General features: G+C 41.4%; 1 protein-coding gene across 1 annotated transcript; it reads right to left on the bottom strand.

Annotated features, from left to right (window-relative positions):
• Positions 1–6,226: 6,226 nt before the first annotated feature.
• On the bottom strand, positions 6,227–6,727 carry twist2 (the record flags this gene model as incomplete). Its single annotated transcript, XM_080535502.1, has 1 exon — positions 6,227–6,727. The coding sequence occupies one exon, from the start codon at positions 6,725–6,727 to the stop codon at positions 6,227–6,229; it is 501 nt and encodes a 166-aa protein (XP_080391628.1).
• Positions 6,728–20,000: the final 13,273 nt, after the last annotated feature.

Here is a 20,000-nt window from a genome sequence, read left to right as displayed (position 1 = left end):
CAAAATTATTAATTATTATAAAATTACATTCTATGGCATTGTGAACTGTTCCATACCAATCAAACCCTGGAGACTATGTGCGTCGGCCGACATTGTGGCAATTGCGCAGCTGACATTCAGCTTTCAGCACACACACACACACACACACACACACACACACACACACACACACACACACACACACACACACACACACACACACACACACACACACAAAAAAAAAGCTTCAGTCACGCCGACACTAACCCCCCAAATGGTAAAGTAACCTTAGCATTTGAGCGAACCGGCCGAAAAACATGAAATCCTATTTGAGGCGCACACAGCATAAACCTTTTACTTTATCCTTTTTACTGCAAATTAAAATTTTGTAGGTTTTTCCGTCTGATTTTACGGGAAACATCTGTGACTCTCGCACTGCTGGAGCAAGTCGCCCCCGGGCCAGTTACCGCTGCTCGGCTGTGAGGGGGACATAATGAGGACTGGGCCGAGTAGCGGGACTGAAATAGTTCTGGGAGGTGAGGAGGACACTCATACCCCCACCTCCGCGAATAGGCTACCCACGGCCATGCCTATGATGCAGTTCCCAAATAACTACTTTTCTATCGAGATCATTGACTTTCAAAACTAAAACAAGTCAATTTAACACAGTTGAATAAGCATAGGCCTAATTGGTGGATGGATGGTAGCCTACACTTTTTTTTAAACGGAGACAGACGTAAGAGGAATCATCTTCAAAAGTCCAAGTCCAATATTTTGCATTGGACATTCTATTAAAGATGATGGAGTACATACATTGTGGAATTTCATGTGGTGCCAAAAGTTGGCTGCGTTTTTACCCTGAGATATTATGAGTAGGCTACACTGCCCTATGCTATCCGGTAAAACATGTGAATACTTATGTGTATACACTCATCCATAAACTGTGTTTAGCATTATAGAAGTCACATCCAGGAGCGCATCTGTGGTTATTCATGTCTGTTTCGCCCCAGAACCTGCTGGGTCCCGAATCGTCACAGCCTGGGACTGCAAAGATATGAGCGCATCATCTGCTGAAAATCCCTATAGGATTAATAGTACTGAGTGAGTTGTAAGCTAAGCAGGAAAAAACATAGGGTTAGGGGTCAATAGATCATTCTTCGGAGGTGAGTGTCTTTGGGTTTAGATATTGCAATACATGTCTAAAATGACGCTTGCCTATTTTGCCTATTGTGGCAGGTGCAACAGATACTGTCTGGGGTGTGTCTCATGAAGAGGCCTATGCTGTGTTATTGGGAATGTGTGACTTCCAGCCGCAGCTCCCGTCTGAGCAGGCCCATGTTACAGTCTCAACGACGGGACAGGGAGGATATTACAATTCAACGCAGGTGCTTCCCCTGCAAATGCTGCCAGATTTCCTCCCAGGATTGAACACACATCTTAATAAAGTTAGCCAGGTTTTGGGGGCATGCTGCTACTGCCAGCAGCTTTATTATAGCCAGACTTCTCTGGTGATAGTCCTTCTAGAAATAGTATAGCCTTCATTTAATCAACATGAAGAAGGTGACTTCATCCCATTTCAAACATGATTCCCTCAACATAGGCAAATGTATGTAGGCCATTGAATCATGTCAGCCACCCAATTCGATTCAAACAACCGTTATATGCCAGTCACCTTTCTAACGTGTTTGTTTTTATTAGATGACAAAGGCCTTGAGGAGTGTAAACACATCACCTTTATTATAACTTGGTGAAATGGAGTAGATTATGCTGAACTGTATGACCCTGAAAGTGGAGCACAATACGGTCCTTTCAGTATTTCCGATTTATATCTAACCACGTCTGGGAAAATTAGATGTAAACAATTGTATGTTTTGAGAGTGATGGGGGTTGGATTGAAAGGAAAAGTTAAGAGGTCTGGTAGGGGTCCGGTATTTAGCTGTTGTCGTTATCTGCGGTTGTTCTGGCTCCCTGCTCGTTAAAGAATTCCCTTCAAGGCATTTCTATTTCAATGATTACTTGTTATTAAAGCGGACGAGGCTTTTATATTCCTGGGTTTTAAATCTGACTCGAAATTCCCCCGCTGTTAATGATGCTATACGGTTTTTATTACACTTCGGCCGGTGTTTTCTTTCCACAAGTGGGAAGAAAAAGCTTAACAAAAGCTCACACGAGACAGTGGAAAGAGTGTTTGTTTTCTCCTTGTCTACGTGATTATCCGAAGAAAACATCGGAAAAAATCGTTCACACAGTTAGTATAGTGTGATATACAGTGTAGATAGGCTGCATACATGTACAACTAAGGCAACTACTTTTGAAGTGCGAATTGAAGCTCAAACTAAATAGAAGGGATCCGAATACATAATAATGGACGCTATGGTTTATTTGATCTTGTACTATTATTTTCTGTATAGGCTATTCAATTAGTTTACATCAACATAGAATGAAGGGAGTAATACGCCAAGACACTACAGTTGCTACGGTAGTCGATGGAAACATAAATCAAGGAGCTCAACTACATCGTTCAAAAAATATGTCTTTTAATAAATAAGCAAAACATTTACATTGGACGGAGTTGGCAAACTTGCGAAAGTCAAATCAGGAAAAATTCCATGCAGCGTACCTCAAGAACGTAATGATTCTAAATTGCATTGGTCCCTTTACAAGCTGATACTTACAGTTATGTACAATACGTATTCGAAACATGTATATATACTTCTATTTAGAGTTCTTTAAAACAAAACGAAATATACCCCCCCCCTACCAAAAAAAAAAAAAAAAAAAAAAAAGTCCTTCCTGCTGGTAACTAACGTCACCATATCGACATTATTGACATCTGGAAGATGACAAGACTGTCTGAATAAGGCGCTTATCACATTACGTCTCCACGTCTCTGAGGTTCTGGGTTCTTCAATAGATCCTTTGGTGTCTTCATTCTTTGTTGAAGTAAACAGTCTGTAACAGATCAAAGAAAAACGCATGAAAATTGATGATCATTATGACATTGCGTTAGGTACATACTGCAATCAGGTCCTGAGTTCCTGCCTATGTCTCTTCAGGTTGGCACAACTGTCTATTGAAAAGCTCCCTGGCATAGGAAGTCATCCATGAAACAATGATTTGCCCCTGAGTGGAACCATCTGCCAAAAACGGAAAGGATTTCATTTTAAATGATCATAAACTACAGTAGCCTATGTAGTTGCATCATTGGAAAATTCTATGGTGGCCAAATACAGTGCAGGGGATGTCATTCTGAGCACCTGTCGGAAGGTTTAATTTCTATAGAAGTTATAAACGTGCAAAATCCACGTCCATCAATTTGTGTGTGGAGTAGGCAGGAATATTATGCATGATGCCGTTTAGCCGCATTTCGAAGACGATAGGACTGGAATTCTTATAGGCCTATAATACTCAACGCCTCTTTCGTTTGACAAATTATTTTTGTATTAGTCTGAAATATCTGTCTTACTAATAGATGCTTAAGTCAACGAATTTAACCGACCTCTAAGAAATAAGAAATACGAAATCAATGTAAATGAATGTGTTTATTACGCTGTGTGAAGAGTTATGGCTACATGAGACATTATGCCCTGTGCACATAGGCCTGACAATAATTATAATCTTTGGACTAAAAAACATTAGGAAAAAGTTTATAGTGTTGCCTTATGAAGATAACATATGAATATTATAATCAGATGTAATTCATGGTTTTCATTGTTATTTTCTTGACATTCCACGCAGGCCAATGAAACACAAAGACGCATTGACAGCAGAAATGGATATGGAAAATACGTCCGGTCTACTTTGAGAAAGGCTACCTTCAAATTTACAATGTTTACACAAATCACCCTAGTGTAGTTTATTTTTCCTCTTTAAAGAAACGGATGGTTTATATGACAACAAAGCCTGTTGATGAGCCATTATAGGAGTGGGCGGTGTGTAAACACGGTACCAGTCCACCAGAGCTAAACAAACCCAAAGTGGTCTTTACTTCAGTGGCCATGTGTCATTCAGTGTCATGAATTTCAATACATGTTTACTGAGTATTCAGTCTTTGAGTCCTGTTAGCCTACACAGTTGTAGCTATCAGAGGCCTAGTGTGTAGGCCCTACATCCAGTGGGCCTAAAGCACTGAGGTCGGTTGACGTGTGTCAACGAGGTTCCCTTTTACATTGTGGTATCAGTCCCATGGGTTCTTTAGATGGAGCTCCTTTATAAAGAAATAAGCAAAGACACATTGAGAATGTGGCCAAAGACATCGTCAACTACCCATGCGTTATCAAGACCTCGCATTATCCCCAAGTAAGAATTACTCAAATTAAATGGAAAAATGTTTATAGAAAAAATCTGCTTGTTGTGTGTCTGACATGCACAGTATTACTCAGGGACGCACGGCTGGAGTGTTTGAACAGTACGTGAGCTTAGAATGATAAGGTTCTATCTCCGTTTAGAATGATAAGGTTCTATCTCCGTTTAGAATGATAAGGTTCTATCTCCGTTTAGAATGATAAGGTTCTATCTCCGTTTAGAATGATAAGGTTCTATCTCCGTTTAGGGTAGTTCAGAGATATTGAGTGTCAAAGTTTTTACATTCCATTATGTTTTGTGAGATGGAACCTTTGTATTTTATGAATTACTAACTCAAAAATGTCAACATTTTTAAAAAATAACACCACACAGGCATTAATAAACACCTAAATGGATCAGATTATGTACAAAACTCAATTTTGACAAAAATGGAGATAGAACCTTATAATTCTAACGTCACGAGTATGCAAGGGGCCAGAAACTCCACGAAACGCCGTCCCGACTGTTGACATGTTGCCAGTAATGCCTAAAGCTCTCGCATCTTTAATCAAATGCTGGTTTGAACTTTCTGCTCTAAGTCGAGCGTTGCCATTCCTGTGGTCTCGACACAGGAAAGCGTTCCTCCATAGTGAATATAAATGACCCGTGATAGGCTTTTCATGGCCTCTCTCTCCCCCCTATCTGGTTTTAACGTCCTGAGGAATGGACAAGGATTAAGAACAAGACCCACATCTCACCACAGGACTTTAATGTGTTTTCGAGCTGTCTTGCAAACACTTACAGTGCGGAAAAATCCTCAACGTTTTTTAGTCTGTCACTCCCCATGTCAGTGGAGCATAGTTTATAGACGAGGTTATAGCTACTTCAGTGCTTGGCAAGTAAAACTGTTCCAAAAACATTATTTATATTAATACGGCGATTTCCCTTGTTCCTTAACTATAGGCTAACCGTATTCTCATTACGAATCAAATGTTCCATTTTCCATTTTCCCTTTCTGACACATCAAAAGCATGTGTTTGACTGTTTTTCATGTAACGTTGTTGTAAGGTTGTCGTCCCACAGCTGGACTTGTCTAACTAGGTATTAACCTATAGCTCCCGCACATGGCCTTGGTATGAAATTCACATTTCCAAGTCTAGTTCGAATATGTACGTTATCAAAATGGTTTAGGGTTAGGTACAAATGTTATTGTAAACATCTCACTTTTGGTAATGAGTAATGGCCTTCTCTAATTCACCATTACATTTACCCATTAGGGGTATATTATTAACTATTGTTCAATTATTATTAATGACATATCTATTAGCAGATTTATTGTGGAATTAGCCTATAGAGGTAACATGAATTCGTATCAGCAGTGGACTCTAAGACATAACTAGATATCAAATGACATGATTTATTCTCTGCCCTAAAGGTGAAACCCTTTCTCAAGTTCGTTAGTATTATTTCACAGATCATTGAAACTAAACCTACTTCTTTTTACTGCTTTATTTCACCCTATTGATCATAGGGTCAATAATAACAAATAACTATGTATTTTTCCATGTGTTATTGTGTTGCCACCTATACCACTTTGGCATTGAGTGAAGGGCTTTGGGTATTATTATTTTTTAGATCATTTCAACTAAAAAAGCCTAACTTGTTTTTATAGCCTTATTTCATCATCATCTTATTTGATCAATACCAATAATAAATAATGCATTTTTCGACGTCTTATGTTATTGTGTTGCCACCTACCGCTTTGGGCATTAGTGAAGGCCTTTGGGTATTATTCTTATTTTTAGATCATTTCAACTAAAAAAGCCTATAACTTTGTTTTTATAGCCTCATTTCATCATCATCTTATTTGATCAATACTAATAATAAATCATGTATTTTTTCCACGTCTTATGGTGTGGCTGCACCTACCGCTTTGGGCATTGAGTGAGTCGGGCTTTGGGGGTCAGTGGGTCGCGGACATGGACCAGGCGCCCTCCATCCTCCACACCGAGAACGCGTAACTGAGCCTCTCGTGCGCGACGTAGCTGCAGCTGGACATCTTGTTGTCCATCTCGTCACTCTGGAGGACCTGGTAGAGAAAGTCTATGTATCTGGAGGCCAGCTTCAGCGTCTGGATCTTGCTCAGCTTATCCGACGGCAGCGTGGGGATGATCTTGCGTAGAGACGAGAAGGCTTCGTTCAGGGACTGGGTCCTCTGGCGCTCCCGGACGTTGGCCAGGACCCGCTGGTTCTGCAGCTCCTCGTAGGACTGCGCGGTGCTGCTGGGGCTGGGCTTCTTATTGCCCCTCTTCACGGAACCCGGACTGCTGTCCTCGCTGGACTTTTTATTACTGTGTCTCCTCTTCCTCCCGAAGCGCTTGTGTTGTCTGTCCAACTCCTCCTCGCTGGTCGCCAGGCTATCCACAGGGGACGCACAGGGAGAACTGGAGCCGTCTAGTTCCATTCCCGTTTTAAAGAAATGCAAAAAGGATAGCGGAGAGAAAACCTTCTCCACGTTTAAAGCCGTGGTTATCCCAAATATGTCCGTGTATGCAGGCAGACGAGACAGAAAACTGTTTTTGTAAAATGTCTTACTCTAACGGTTCTGCTTCCCTCTGCGCCCCGGGAGAAGGATAACGTCCCACTACTTTGACATGTACGCTTGGCACGGTTCTTCTCTCGCAGGAAGTTTTTCCCCTAAATTTTTTTTGGGGGGAAACTTTATCCCAGTTTCAGATGCTAAATAGTTGCGTGAGTAGAGGGGGAGGTAGTACCGGCCTCTGATTGGTCGACTAATAAACAGGAGGGGACAGTTTTAAGTTACACTCGCTCTGTCCCAGCAGGACCGTTATAGTCAGAATAGAATCACGTCTCAACAATCAAATATGAATCACAAAAGCAGGCCTATAAGTAGACCTATACTTTGTCATATTGATAGTGACTGTTTATCTCCAATAGGCTATGGTTAATTAAATATACTCCTTCATTTTGTAATGACTGTTGTTCCACAAACAATATACTTTAATTGGATATTGTTAACAATACCTGGTTAATGCAATATTTTAATAACGATTTTGTAACACTTATATTATGCGAATTATAAGACGTGCCATAAGCATGTATGACTACATTATAATGTCTTATATTTTACAATGATTCAGAGTAAATTAACAAAGTTATTTTATGTCTGTTGAAAATAAATGTCTTTCAGACAGATACAACTATGATGTATTATAATAAGACATTATAAGGCACACTCAAAGAAAGTGTTTCCGAAAATGTCTCAGATGTGTTATTATAGGCTACATGGGAAATCATAGATCCCAAGAAAAGGTATTTTCTATTGCAATAGGGCGTATGCGTTTGGAAGCAATTAGATAGCCTAGTTCATAAAGAGAGCGTCTTGCAATGGAAAAGAATGTTGTCTTGTGCAGAGAGAAATGCATATGCTTGATGCCTAATCTAATAAGAGTCGGTATGCTTTTCCAGTTTTCATAATGTCAAACAGGAAGAAATCTTAAACTAACCGAGACGTTGTGTTTCTGCGGACGTCTCCAGTGGACGTTTCCACGCGTTTCGTCAACGTTCCACCTCTTGATGTGTGATGTCATGTTCCCTACACATAGTTGTGCGCAGGTGGCTCATATAAACGTCCGAAATATATGCTGCTAAAATACTCAGTCAGCTGACTGAGATGGTTTTATTTGGACTCTAATCTACGCTGCCTTCAGCCTGTGGCTTTTGAATAGAAATGGTGCACATCATAAAAATCCTGATAAAAATGGGTGCAATTAATTACCATAAGTAGCCTACGATAACAATGTTATTTTGGACACTCACCGAACACTTTATTAGGATCACCTATACACCTTCTCATGGTGTAATGGTATGGGGAATGTTTTCTTGGAACACTTTGGACCCGTTAATACCAATCAATCATCGCTTGAATGCCACAGCCTATTGTGCATCCCTTCATGGCCACAATGTACCCTTCTTCTAATGGCAACTTCCAGCATGATAATGCACCATGTCACAAAGCAACAGTTGTCTCAAACTGGTTTCATAAACATGACAATGAGTTCAGTGTTCTTTAGTGGGGTTCCCACTCCCAGTCACCGGATCTGAATCCAATAGAACACCTTTGGGATGTGGTAGGGAGATTCATAGTTTGAAAGTACACCTGAAAAATCCATGGACCAGAATCTCAAAGGAATTGCAACATTCCAACATCGTGTGGAATCAATGCCACGAAGAATTGAGGCTATTTTGCTATTTTGAGAACAAAGGGAGGCCCTACCCAGTATTAGTATAGTGTTCTGAATAAAGTGTTCAGTGAGTGTATATAAGCGAAAACATTATGTCCTGAGATTGTCAAATATTCAACACATGCTCATATGTTTTGTATTTATGAGTTTTAATGAGCTGGAAATGAATAGATCACAATATTTTTGTTTAGAAGTTGTAAGTTGCACAATTGTACGGACACATGTAGTGGGTCTGGTGTGATCCGATTTTCTGGCGTACCCTCAGAGAAGCCATTTAGCCTGTAGATCTATCTGAACTCAGGGTCTGGTGTGTCTCTATGGCTGGGATGGTAATAGTGCATGTCAAGCTGCTTTCACCGGTATCCAGCGCTCAGATAGACTACAGACTCTGGAAGTCACACATGTGTGGTCACATTTATAAAGCCAGCTAATCCAAATAGTTTATATTTTATGTTTTATATATTTTATGTAATCCATGCATGCACACACACACACACACACACACACACACGCACACACATGAATGCACACATGCATGCATGCACGCACTCTCACACATACACCTACAACCGCGCGCACACACACACACACACACACACACACACACACACACACACACACACACACACACACACGCACACACACACACACACACACAGACACACATTCCCCTGATTGTGCTCCCTGACCCTGTGCTGTGTGTTTCCAGAGTTGCAGCAGCCCAGCGGTCTCGGGGGAGCAGGGCTCTGAGCTGCAGAGTGAGGGGCTGATCTTACACAGCGTCTGTGAGGTACACAAAGTGCTCCAATTATCAATTCCAGCATAAGCCTGACAACTTCACTTCCCTCCTATGTTTCTCTACTTTAGGGCATCACACACTATGGGCTCTATATTTTCAGCCGGCGCCAAACGGACCCAGGTTCAAAGGTAGTCATTTGTGTCGTTGGTAACAGGTGAAAACACCACATCTTCGCACCATCGCCTGGGCTGAGTAGCAGGAAGAGAGAGGTGTTCATGACAATATACAGGTTAAATGGCATCCGTTGCACAGAAAGATTCTGGCCTTGAAAGTAACAATGATATATTAGACACACACCCTGACGCCACCGCCTTTGCACTAAGACTGTTTTTTATGCTGTTAAAATATATACGACGACCCAATTCAATAGTAAAAATATTTACTGGATAGACACAAAGCTGCCCATGATACTACCATCTGAGGACTGGAATTCTCCCTCTGTTAGCATGGCATGTCATAGTTTCGGGCTTATAACTTTCACAGTGAAGACTCTATTATCTTCCTCGGCTGATAACGGGCATCAGCATTATACAACACATGACAACATATTTAATCACATCTATAAGTCGGATCTGTAAAAACACATGACTGATCTGAATATGTGATTATCAATTAAAAACACAAAACTTCTTGAGCAAAAGCCATGCATCTCCCAGAAAGGGTCCATACGGTTAGGTGGGGAATTCCTTCCGAGCCCCCTTAGGGAACGCAGGTAGAATATCCTTCATTTCTCCTTCCAGGGCCCATGTGAGAGGAGGGAGGGAGGGAGGGAGGGAGGCGTCCTGCGTCGCTCTGACCCCTGTGCCCTGGCACGAAGCAGAGCTGGCTGAGAGGGAGAGAGAGAGAGAGAGACAAACAGAGAACGAGACAGACAGACAGACAGAGAAAAAGAGAGCGAGAGAGAGAGAGAGAGAGAGAGATGACCTGCCTCAGATCAAAGATGAGTCCAGGCGTATTTCACTGGGGCAGGATGACGTAGTTCTGTCTACCCTGACACCTCCAAACCAGCTCCACATGGGCCCTGGCTGCTCCTTAATAAGCCCAGCTCCTCTCTACAGAGGCCTGTCACATCAATCGGCACACATCCTCCACGCACGCCCCGATCTTCAGATCAGGGTCATAAATAGAAATGAGGCCCCCCCCTCGGCTGAGAGAGAGAGAGAGAGAGAGAGAGAGAGAGAGAGAGAGAGAGAGAGAGAGAGAGAGAGAGAGAGAGAGAGAGAGAGAGCGAGAGAGCGATGACCCACCGGCATCAGTCAAGGCTTTATATATGAAGCGTCTGGCTAAATAGCCAAACGGGTAGACACAGGGTTGGCCCCTGTCAAGCCTTCAGATCTGACAGAAGGTTGTGGAAGTGTTAGGCGAGGTTATGAAAGAGATGATTTGTTGGAGGCTCCTGCTCTGTGATGATGAGTTTTACTGTCCATGTGCATGCCAGGATTGGTTACCTCTGGGTTCGCCCCCAAAGTCTTACAAGGCTTACCCCAAATGATCTTGGCAAGTGGATCTGAAGCCTAGAGTCAGATGAACCCCAGTTTATATGTGTGTGTGTGTGTGTGTGTGTGTGTGTGTGTGTGCGTGCATGTGCATGTGCATGTGCATGTGCATGTGCATGTGCATGTGCATGTGCATGTGCATGTGCATGTGCATGTGCAAGTGTGTGTGTGTGTGTGTGTGTGTGTGTGTGTGTATCTGTCTGTCTGTCTGAGTGAGTGCAAGAGAGAGAGAGCACATGTATGTGCTTCATTTCAAGATGAAGAAAAGATGTTCTGCAACGATATAGCTCCAGCTGCTTTTCATTGGTAGCATCGCTGCCTCAATGACCACCACTGCAATCCATTTAGTACCCCAACAGGAGCTGCTGTTACTATTATCACATGAATATCCACTCTACAGTACATACCAATACCATGTACTCTGATATTATTGATACTACTTATAATTCCCCAATGCCATCACTGCTCTGAAACATTCTGTTATCACTGGTTCAGTTCATAAACAGTTGTTTTTTTATACACTATACTGATATTATTGCTGAACCAATAACTCCTTTACAATGTATTACTTGTAAAGGTCACTTGTTGTGGTATGTCAAGATGTGATGTTAGCCAACTCGCGTGATTTTGACAAGCACTCTGGTGTGTAGCCGAGGTCAGTGTGAGTGTATCCAAGTGTATCCAAGCAAACGTGTCCACACAATACACAAACCACCACCGGCACCTGTTCACTCGACAATCATCAACACTAATGATCTAGTCAAAGGAAGTGAGAGGGCTTTTCAAAGGAATACAGTGATTTCTCAACTTCCTCACATTGCGCCATGTCGTTTCCAGTAAGGAGTAATGATGACGCATATTTTCATAAGCGGGACTGAGGAAAAAGTTGATCCACAAAGGGCATTGCTTTCTCAAATTCGGAACCCTTCGACTGCATACAGTACCAGACATTAAACTTCAGAAGGGTCCTCTCTCTTTAAGCTCTCAGAATGATGCAGTGACAAACTACATTCGGAAAGTTCATCTTGCTACTCTTAAGGAGCTGCTCCCTGCTTCCCTTTTATTCAATCAAGACGATGACATCATACGGTTGGCACTTAAGGTTATTAAGTGTACTGGGGAGTGCTGACGATCAGAGCTCTCGCTTACCGTTAAGCCGCTTTGGTGGAATGAACCAATAGGCAATATCAGAGAGTATATGCGGGGGTCATAAAACCCATAGGCACTAAAACTCAAAGAGCCATTCTTTAACTCCTGTGTACCTCCGAGACCCCGTCCGTTCATATATCCGCACCCCTCCGTCCTTCCCGACGTGGCGTTGATGACAAGGTGTTTCTGCAATCGCATTAGGGGCCCTTCATAAACGTTTCATTGGGGAGTATCTAGCAGCTTGAAGTGTTTAGCTTTGTTTAATACCGTGCAGGTTTGGTTCGTTCACCGGGCGAACGCTCTGTCTCCCGGTGTGGACAGGGGGCCCGGGGTACCAGGGACCCCCGCTGAGGCCCCGCTGTTCGCTTTGATGTCCAAAGGTGGAGGAGAAAGGAAGGGGTCAGAATCCCCCCCTCCCCTTTCCCCTGTACGCTCCATCATACACCAGTCTTTGCTGCAGAGTTAAAGTAGAACAGAATGCACTGGCTCGGTCCAGCTTTGAAGTGCAACTCATTGGACTTTAGTTGACTTTATGTTTGAGTTATTAGTTATTGAAATGTATAGCTAGATTTTTAGAAACATTAAATGGAGAATGACAAATTAAATGAGAAGATGGTACAGTACCTCCTTCAGCACAGGGTCCTCCTTCACCACATCACATTGAGGAAGAAGACTTGACTTTAATCAAAAGCCTGACCTGCATATGGACTGACCCTCTGCAGGGTGGGCAACCTTACCCTGATGGGGTGCGATGTAGGTGCAGGCTTTTGCTCCGACCAATCTAAACACACCAGATTTAAGATTAGTTGATTCGGCGAATCAGTTGTGTAACTGCTTGGTTGGATCAAAAGCCTGCAATCTCATTGGCCTTTGCAGGATAAGATTGCCTGCCCTCCTTTTAAATATTTGGGTAGCCTATGAAGGGTTTTGTACATACGCTGGTCGCAGATTGGTTTGGCTGCTGGAGAGAATGGACACTGGGCTGGTCTTTATTTTATAAAGAGTGGCCTCAGAGCATGGTCATGAACTTACCTCCCCTCCAACCTCCACCCCAAACTCAACTCACGCTCAACTCAAATGTGTTTCATTGACTCGACAGTTACAAAAAACAGTGTTCCTAAAGCAATTATGGAGGCGAAAACACAATTATATTCATTATGCATGTACAACTTCCAGAATCACAACCCAAAGAAGGAGAGGGGAAAAAGCTTCAACCCTCAATTGGAATAGAAGGTTTCTTGTTGATGGGGTTGAGGGCTAATTCAGTACGCAGAGGAGAGAGGGGCCTGTCAATAGGGTGCTGATGCGGGGGGAGGGCAGTGGCTACCTCCTGCACAAACAATCTGGTGTAATTAGCGCTGCACTTGTGACCCTGGTGCCAAGGTTAGGCTGCCGATCAGCCCCAGGTTCACAGTTGCCTATGGGGGCCAGGTGGCCTAGCTGGCTGGGCAGTGTGAGGCTGGGCTGGGCTGGGTAGGCCTGTTGGGGGTAAAGGGGGGGGCAAGAGATTGGGCAAACATGGTAGCTGTTTGCTTTGCTGATTGGCTAAGGCTTGGGAGGGTGAAGATGGGGTGGTCTGCGGATGTCAACAAGAAGGTGACATTTACAGTCAACTGTCAGTCCCTACATATCACCCACACCCCAGCCCCACACCCGTAGTGCTGGTAACGAGTTGAGGATTGGGTTATTGGGGCCAGACTAGCATAGCATATAGCATAGCAGACTAGCATAGTAGCAAGTTAGACATAGCAAGTTGCACATAACCTTTTTTTTCGGTTAGCTTCCTGACACCTAGAAAAGATTTACAACCGGTCTGTTTATTTAGACTCTGCTCTTTGCAGAGTGTTTGCCCTGGGCACTAGGAGAGCTGTGATTTCTAAATGTTGAATGTTTCAAAATGCTTTTATCCAACACATGGTTCCGTATGCGCGTTCAGACCTGGGTAAAACAGCCTTTTTTATTGATGCCCCTAATACATGGAACACTCTGCAGCAAACTCTCCGGTTGGAGGTCCTCCCCTCTGCCTCTACCTTTAAACTCTTGGTGCAAAAACTGTATTCTACCGATTGCAATTGTTTTTTGTTTTTTAGTTTTTCTTTTTTTCTCCTTTTAATCCTGTCTTGCTCACTGTTTGTTTGCCCTTGCTCACTGTTCTATTGTACACTCGACGTCACTGTAAATGAGGGTGACCTCAGTGCCTATCGAGTTTTAAATAAAGGTTTGAAATTGAAATTGAAATACATTTGTCTTAAGTAAGTGAATCATCTATACATCAGTCATCATAAGCAAAGATCGATGCCAGGACCAGGTAGCATTGGCAGTCAATGGTAGAAGGATTGAAAGGATTAAAAAAATAATATATATATATATATTAATAACAGTAGAGGAACAGTACTGAGGGGGTGAAGAGGTTCACTAGGAGGGACATTAGGTTCATTAGGAGGGACAGTCAAGATGTAGCCCTCAGAGATAGGTCTATGGAACCCGGAAGATAGGTAGTGACTCCGAAGAGGAAATTATTGAAGGTCCCAGTGCTCATCTGAGAATGCTTTAAATACCCCCCCCCATGCCCCCATCAGCAGGGGCCCAGGGACGTATTGTAAAGACGACAGCATACTTTCCTCACACACTAATCTGAGTTATTAGCTCAGAGGCTAACGCGCGGCAGCCCTGTGAAGAGGGCCGGTAATGAGAAAAGCAGATGAGGTATTTAACTAGCATTCCACAGCTATTAAAGTGCCACATAGCGACTGGGTACAGGTCTAGTGGAGAGTCAGCATTTTTTTTTTTGCAAGTTCTGCTTAATAACAATAGACGTTTATTTCTCACCTCTCAAAATTACTGACTTTGAGGTGTTTTTAATAATGTTATTTCTTAATTAAAGGAGTTGAATTATAATATTACAAAATATGCTAAATTGTCAATTCTAAATCTCTATTTCCCCCAAATGTTCTCTGCTGTATGTGTAATGTTATGAGTTTTAATATCATAAACCTTTATGGATATTAAATTACATGTCTCATTGATTCAGTTAACGTTTAATTAACATTTACTTTTCATATAATGATAGAGCTACTCAGTGTTTGTTTCTATTCTGTAGATTGCATTAGATCTGATTCATCTGGATATCTTGAGTAATCTAACTTCCCAGAAAGCCATTGGCCAATCAAGTATGATAATAAATGTCATGTGTGTTTCTTCATTTACCATTGCCTTGGACCCATTCAGATCTGTTGGCAGATCTAGCTCTAACATTGAGAAACCAACTTGAAAAGGCTGATTTATTTTTGATTCTTAAATTGTGTCTGTAGAGGGATGGTTTCATCATGATAGTCATTCATCAGATGAATCACATATAATGATGAAACTATCCTTTCATAGAGACGGTTTGAAGATCTAAAACAAGTTATCCCTTTTGGATGTTGCAACCAAAGTTTCATTTGCAATGATTTCACTTGCAGAAATCAAGCAATCGCCATTACAGTACACAGCCTACAAGTGGAATCAGGATTTCTATTGGAAATGCAGTTTCTGGATCTCTTAGTTAATAAGCAGGTGGATCAAATTACACCGAACCATGTGTCCTTTACCCGGATGTTGCAACTGTATCTCTGTATAGATGCGCATCATGGACAGACCCAGGCCACTTCATGGACAGACCCAGGCCACTTCATGGACAGACCCAGGCCACATCATGACGCAGTTTGTGATGAGGTCAGTGTCGCCCACAACTTGGATGTTGATGCTGTTGCTTCGGTTGATGTACTCCAATTCCCTCTTATGAGGTGCTTGTATGCACATGTATGTGCAGTCGATAACCCCAATAGTATTGGGCATGTTCCCCAAAAGAAGAAACTTGCGCTTGGTCTGGCCAAGCGGGTCATCCTTTGGAAATGAAACAATTTGATTGACCAGGCTGGACAATGTGACTGACACAGCTTTCACCACATCCCTCACAGTTGATTTGTCCACTCTTATATTGTCAACAACAACTTGGCAGAAAGTCCCAGATGCATAGAAGCGCAGAGCAGCAAGGTCCTGGGGCCTCATTTATAAAAATGTACTTGAACATCATCTTTAACTTGCACGTAAGCACATTTTCTAAATCTTCGGTACTCGGCCTGCGGCCTCGTACCTACGACCGAATCACAGCCGTGCTGATATTCAGTATAACACACTCCCTCTCGTGTGATATTGCTTAAATAACCAGTAGGTAATGTGCGTACGTCAAGTCAATACCTGACGTAGAGCTACGATCGATTCCACGGTCAAATTCACTCACATTGAAATGTTATAAATCACTACCTTTACGTATTGTATCAAATTTGATATAAAGTACTTTCTATAAATGAGGCCTCTGTTCTTTCACAGACAGACTGTCACTCCTTCGGGTTCTGCATTGAAGTTTTGGCCTGACAAGGTCTGCAATGTACTTAATATCAGCATTCCCGAAGCAAAACTGAGCACACAGTTCCTCAGTGGTGTATTGCTCCAGTGGTTTTGTACGCTCAATGTACTCCCTTTGTCGGTGTCCTCTCCTACCTAAACAGTGGTGGCGATGGACAATACCTGCCATGTCAGGGCCTCTCTGTACGTCCTCTGAGAAAGGCTGAATAAGACAGCTGTGTAATTGGTCTTTTTGAACACACACCCATTAAACATCAATTAGCTGATGTGCTTTGGCTTGTGTTCAATTAAATCAATCATGCCCAAGGCCTATAGACTCTATGTTCCCTACACCAAAGAGGTGGAACCATGAACTCAAAAGGAGCTAATTTCACTCTTGCAGAAACCCACACACTGCTGGAGGGCGCCTCAATAGTAGGGAGTTTTAATTCTACTGAGGGTGGAGAAGTGACTAACAAAAAGAAAAAAAACATTGGGGTTGAAATCACCCAGAATGTGAATGCCATGGGGTCTGGCCAGAAGAGGACCATGGAGCAAGTGAAATTTAGATGGAAGAATCTGAAGGCCAGGGCAACAAAGGACCATGCTGAAGCAAAAAAACATACACAGTGTGGTTCTTGACATTTTTGTAGGTGAAAACCTGCAAGCTCTGCACGGGATTCAAGATGTTGTAGAGGACGGTGAGCCCATGACTTTAGAGGAAAGCGAGCCAGGTCCTCCTAATGCAGAGGAAACATTTATTCTGGATCTCAGCCCTGTTATTGAGGAAGAAGGTGGATGCTCACTGGTAGAGCCAGTAGTTATTGCCACAGGAGTTCAGAAAAGAGGCTGGGAGCGTTCTTTGCCAAACAAAGATGATGATGCCTATAAGTCACTTGTTCAATGAGAAACCAAAAGAGCAGAGAACAGATTTGTCTGGCAGAGGAACAAATCTCTCTTACCCAACTACATGAGATCCGCCTCCTAAAAGCTGGGCTTCAAAAAGCCTCCACAGTGAACACTGAACGTTCTTTATGTTGTTAACTATTGGACATTTAGCCTTTTTATGATTTAAAACATGTGTTAAAAATATCCACAATGTTTTTGTGAATAATGTATATTTCTTTGTTTTTATTTATTTGTTGTGGGTCAGATGAGGGGTCTGACTGAAGACATTGAAAATGGAAGGGGATGTTTGTATTGTTTTATTGTGCTGTTTTCTGTCTCTGTGACCCATGCTGGCTATTCTACCTGTTGTTCTTTACATAGCTAGTAACCTACATTGTGATATGTAGTCCCATTTAGAGCACTGGTAATCCGGATTTGCTCACCTTGAAAAATCTGTACCTGAATCAGAGTGATCCAGTCCAATGTTGCTTTGAAAAAGCATTCTGATCTGGATTACACTTTTTGAACAACTGGGCCCTGGACATTACATAATATGTTTAGCTCAATAAGAACAATTTGCAGAGATTAATTAAAAAAAAGTAACTACACTATAAAAAACTGTACTTCTAAGGTAAAGATAGACTACTTGCTTTCCCCCGTTGTTTACATAATGGTCTAATGCAAGTAAAATGACTGAGTTTAACTTTAATTTAACATTCACCCTGTAAACCCTCCCCACAATAATGATCAAATGCTAAATGAAAAGATCATCTTTGTTATTTCACTGTAATTGTTCCCTATTTCAGAAAAGAACACAACATCTCCACAAAAAACTGGCTTTTATATATTTTTAGATTTGGATTGTAATCCAAATGTGTTTCAATAGTTTACTTCTTAAATTAAAAAAACATCTTAATATATTTAACAGACATCAACCTCTATTTCATGTAGATTACCTCTACCAACGTGAATTACAGTTATTTTACAAACGTTGACCTCCATTTAACATAGAATTAAAATTAAAACATGGGTTTTTAACATCAAGTAAACAAATACACAATTAAAGAAAAAAGCCCACTGGAGTAATACAAATTGTTTTAAAATTTGCTTTATTAGTTTCCTGTTTTTTCTTTCACTGTAATAAGAAAATGCCAGTCAAACAGAGATAAACCTTAATTTAAAACATTTCCCATTAAATAATGGCAATAATAAATAATAACAAATGAATGACCGTTGCAAATACATTTATGGCAAATACTGCTACTTAAATACTTATGGTACTCATAAATATAGTTTAAATGGAAAATATATCCTATAGTAAAAATGTTTTTGAAAAAGATAACATGGTTATTGATTAGTGCTGGACCAACCACCCCAACAAAATACATGACCATAAGCACATCCGTAGCCTATGTAATACAGTTAGAATCTAGGGGAATGTGGGTAATTGGAAATATCTGTTCTTAGCTCAGTAACCGATGTACCTGGTCCTGTGGTGTTGGTTCTTATCTCACCAAGTGATGTACCTGTGGTGTTGGTTCTGGTTTGATTCTAACTGTATTACGTCTGTGCTCATGTTCCTGCATGTGATGATGTAACTATTTAGTTCTTCAAAATAGTGTATTAAAATTGGATTTGAATGTAAAATACAGATCAACGTCTTATAGTAACATGGACATACAAATGGATGGACATATACGTAATTGCAAGTCATATCATCTTATGACTTGTATTCTTGAAGAGCATCCCTTGTGATTTTCTAACTGGTAAAGTTACAAGACCATGTTCAACATGGGATTATTTTTTTTGTACATTTTGAAGATACTGACTTGATTAACAATCTGGGAAATTGGAACATTGGCATGGAAGCAGAAGTGATGAAATGCTTCTGTACTCTAAGGTCAATGGGTTTGTTACCTCAGTTCTCTTGCAAGAGGCAAGCCCAGCTTGTTGTAGAGACCTGTTTCTGTTACTAACCATATTTCCATCATACACCATTAAACAATACCAACAGCAGTGCTCTCCTGGAAGGCATTCATTTGCAACACTTACTAGTGTTGCTAGTAATGAATCTTGCCGTATCAAGCCAGAGCCCTATATTAGAGTTGTTATTGTTTCTGTATAATTGATGTGTGTCAATTGTATATCTGTGACTCTGGGTCTGTCCCTAACTGGTCTTACATTAGTGAGATATTTGACTTGCAAAGTGTATGATCTAATATTTAAATAACAGTAGACTTACACTGACACACTTGCGTTCCTTTTCACTGTTATCAAGTTTGATGGACATAGGAGCATATCACTTCAAACATACATTCAGATTATGACAATTATACAGCACTTTACATGGTAGATACAGGATTAGTGTCACATTTCTGAGGTTCAGTACACCCTTGGCCTGCAGTAGCACATTTAAGATAGGCCTAGAACTTCAACACACCGTCATAGGCCTAAAGCTTATAGAAAATATGTCATGACCAACATGTCCATCCATTTTTATGTCCAGCGATTTGTATATGACATTTTGTATAATGCAGGTTAGTCTAAATAAGATCACATGTAATTTACAAGAGAGACCTAGGGGAAAAAAGAAGAACCCAGGAAGAAAATGCTTATAACTACATTGAATCCTCTATATAGAGGCTGCACGATGAACAATTGATACATTTAATTACATTCTATTGGAGAGTTGTAGCATTCTGACAGGAGAGAGAGAGAGAGAGAGAGACAGAGACAGAGACAGAGAGAGAGAGA

The sequence above is a fragment of the Nansenia antarctica genome (genome assembly GCF_963989245.1).
Source record: "Nansenia antarctica genome assembly, chromosome: 7".
In the NCBI taxonomy this organism is placed as follows: Eukaryota; Metazoa; Chordata; class Actinopteri; order Argentiniformes; family Microstomatidae; genus Nansenia; species Nansenia antarctica.
The sequence above is the reverse complement of the archived record's forward strand: the minus strand, read 5'-3'. Positions and strand labels throughout refer to the sequence as shown.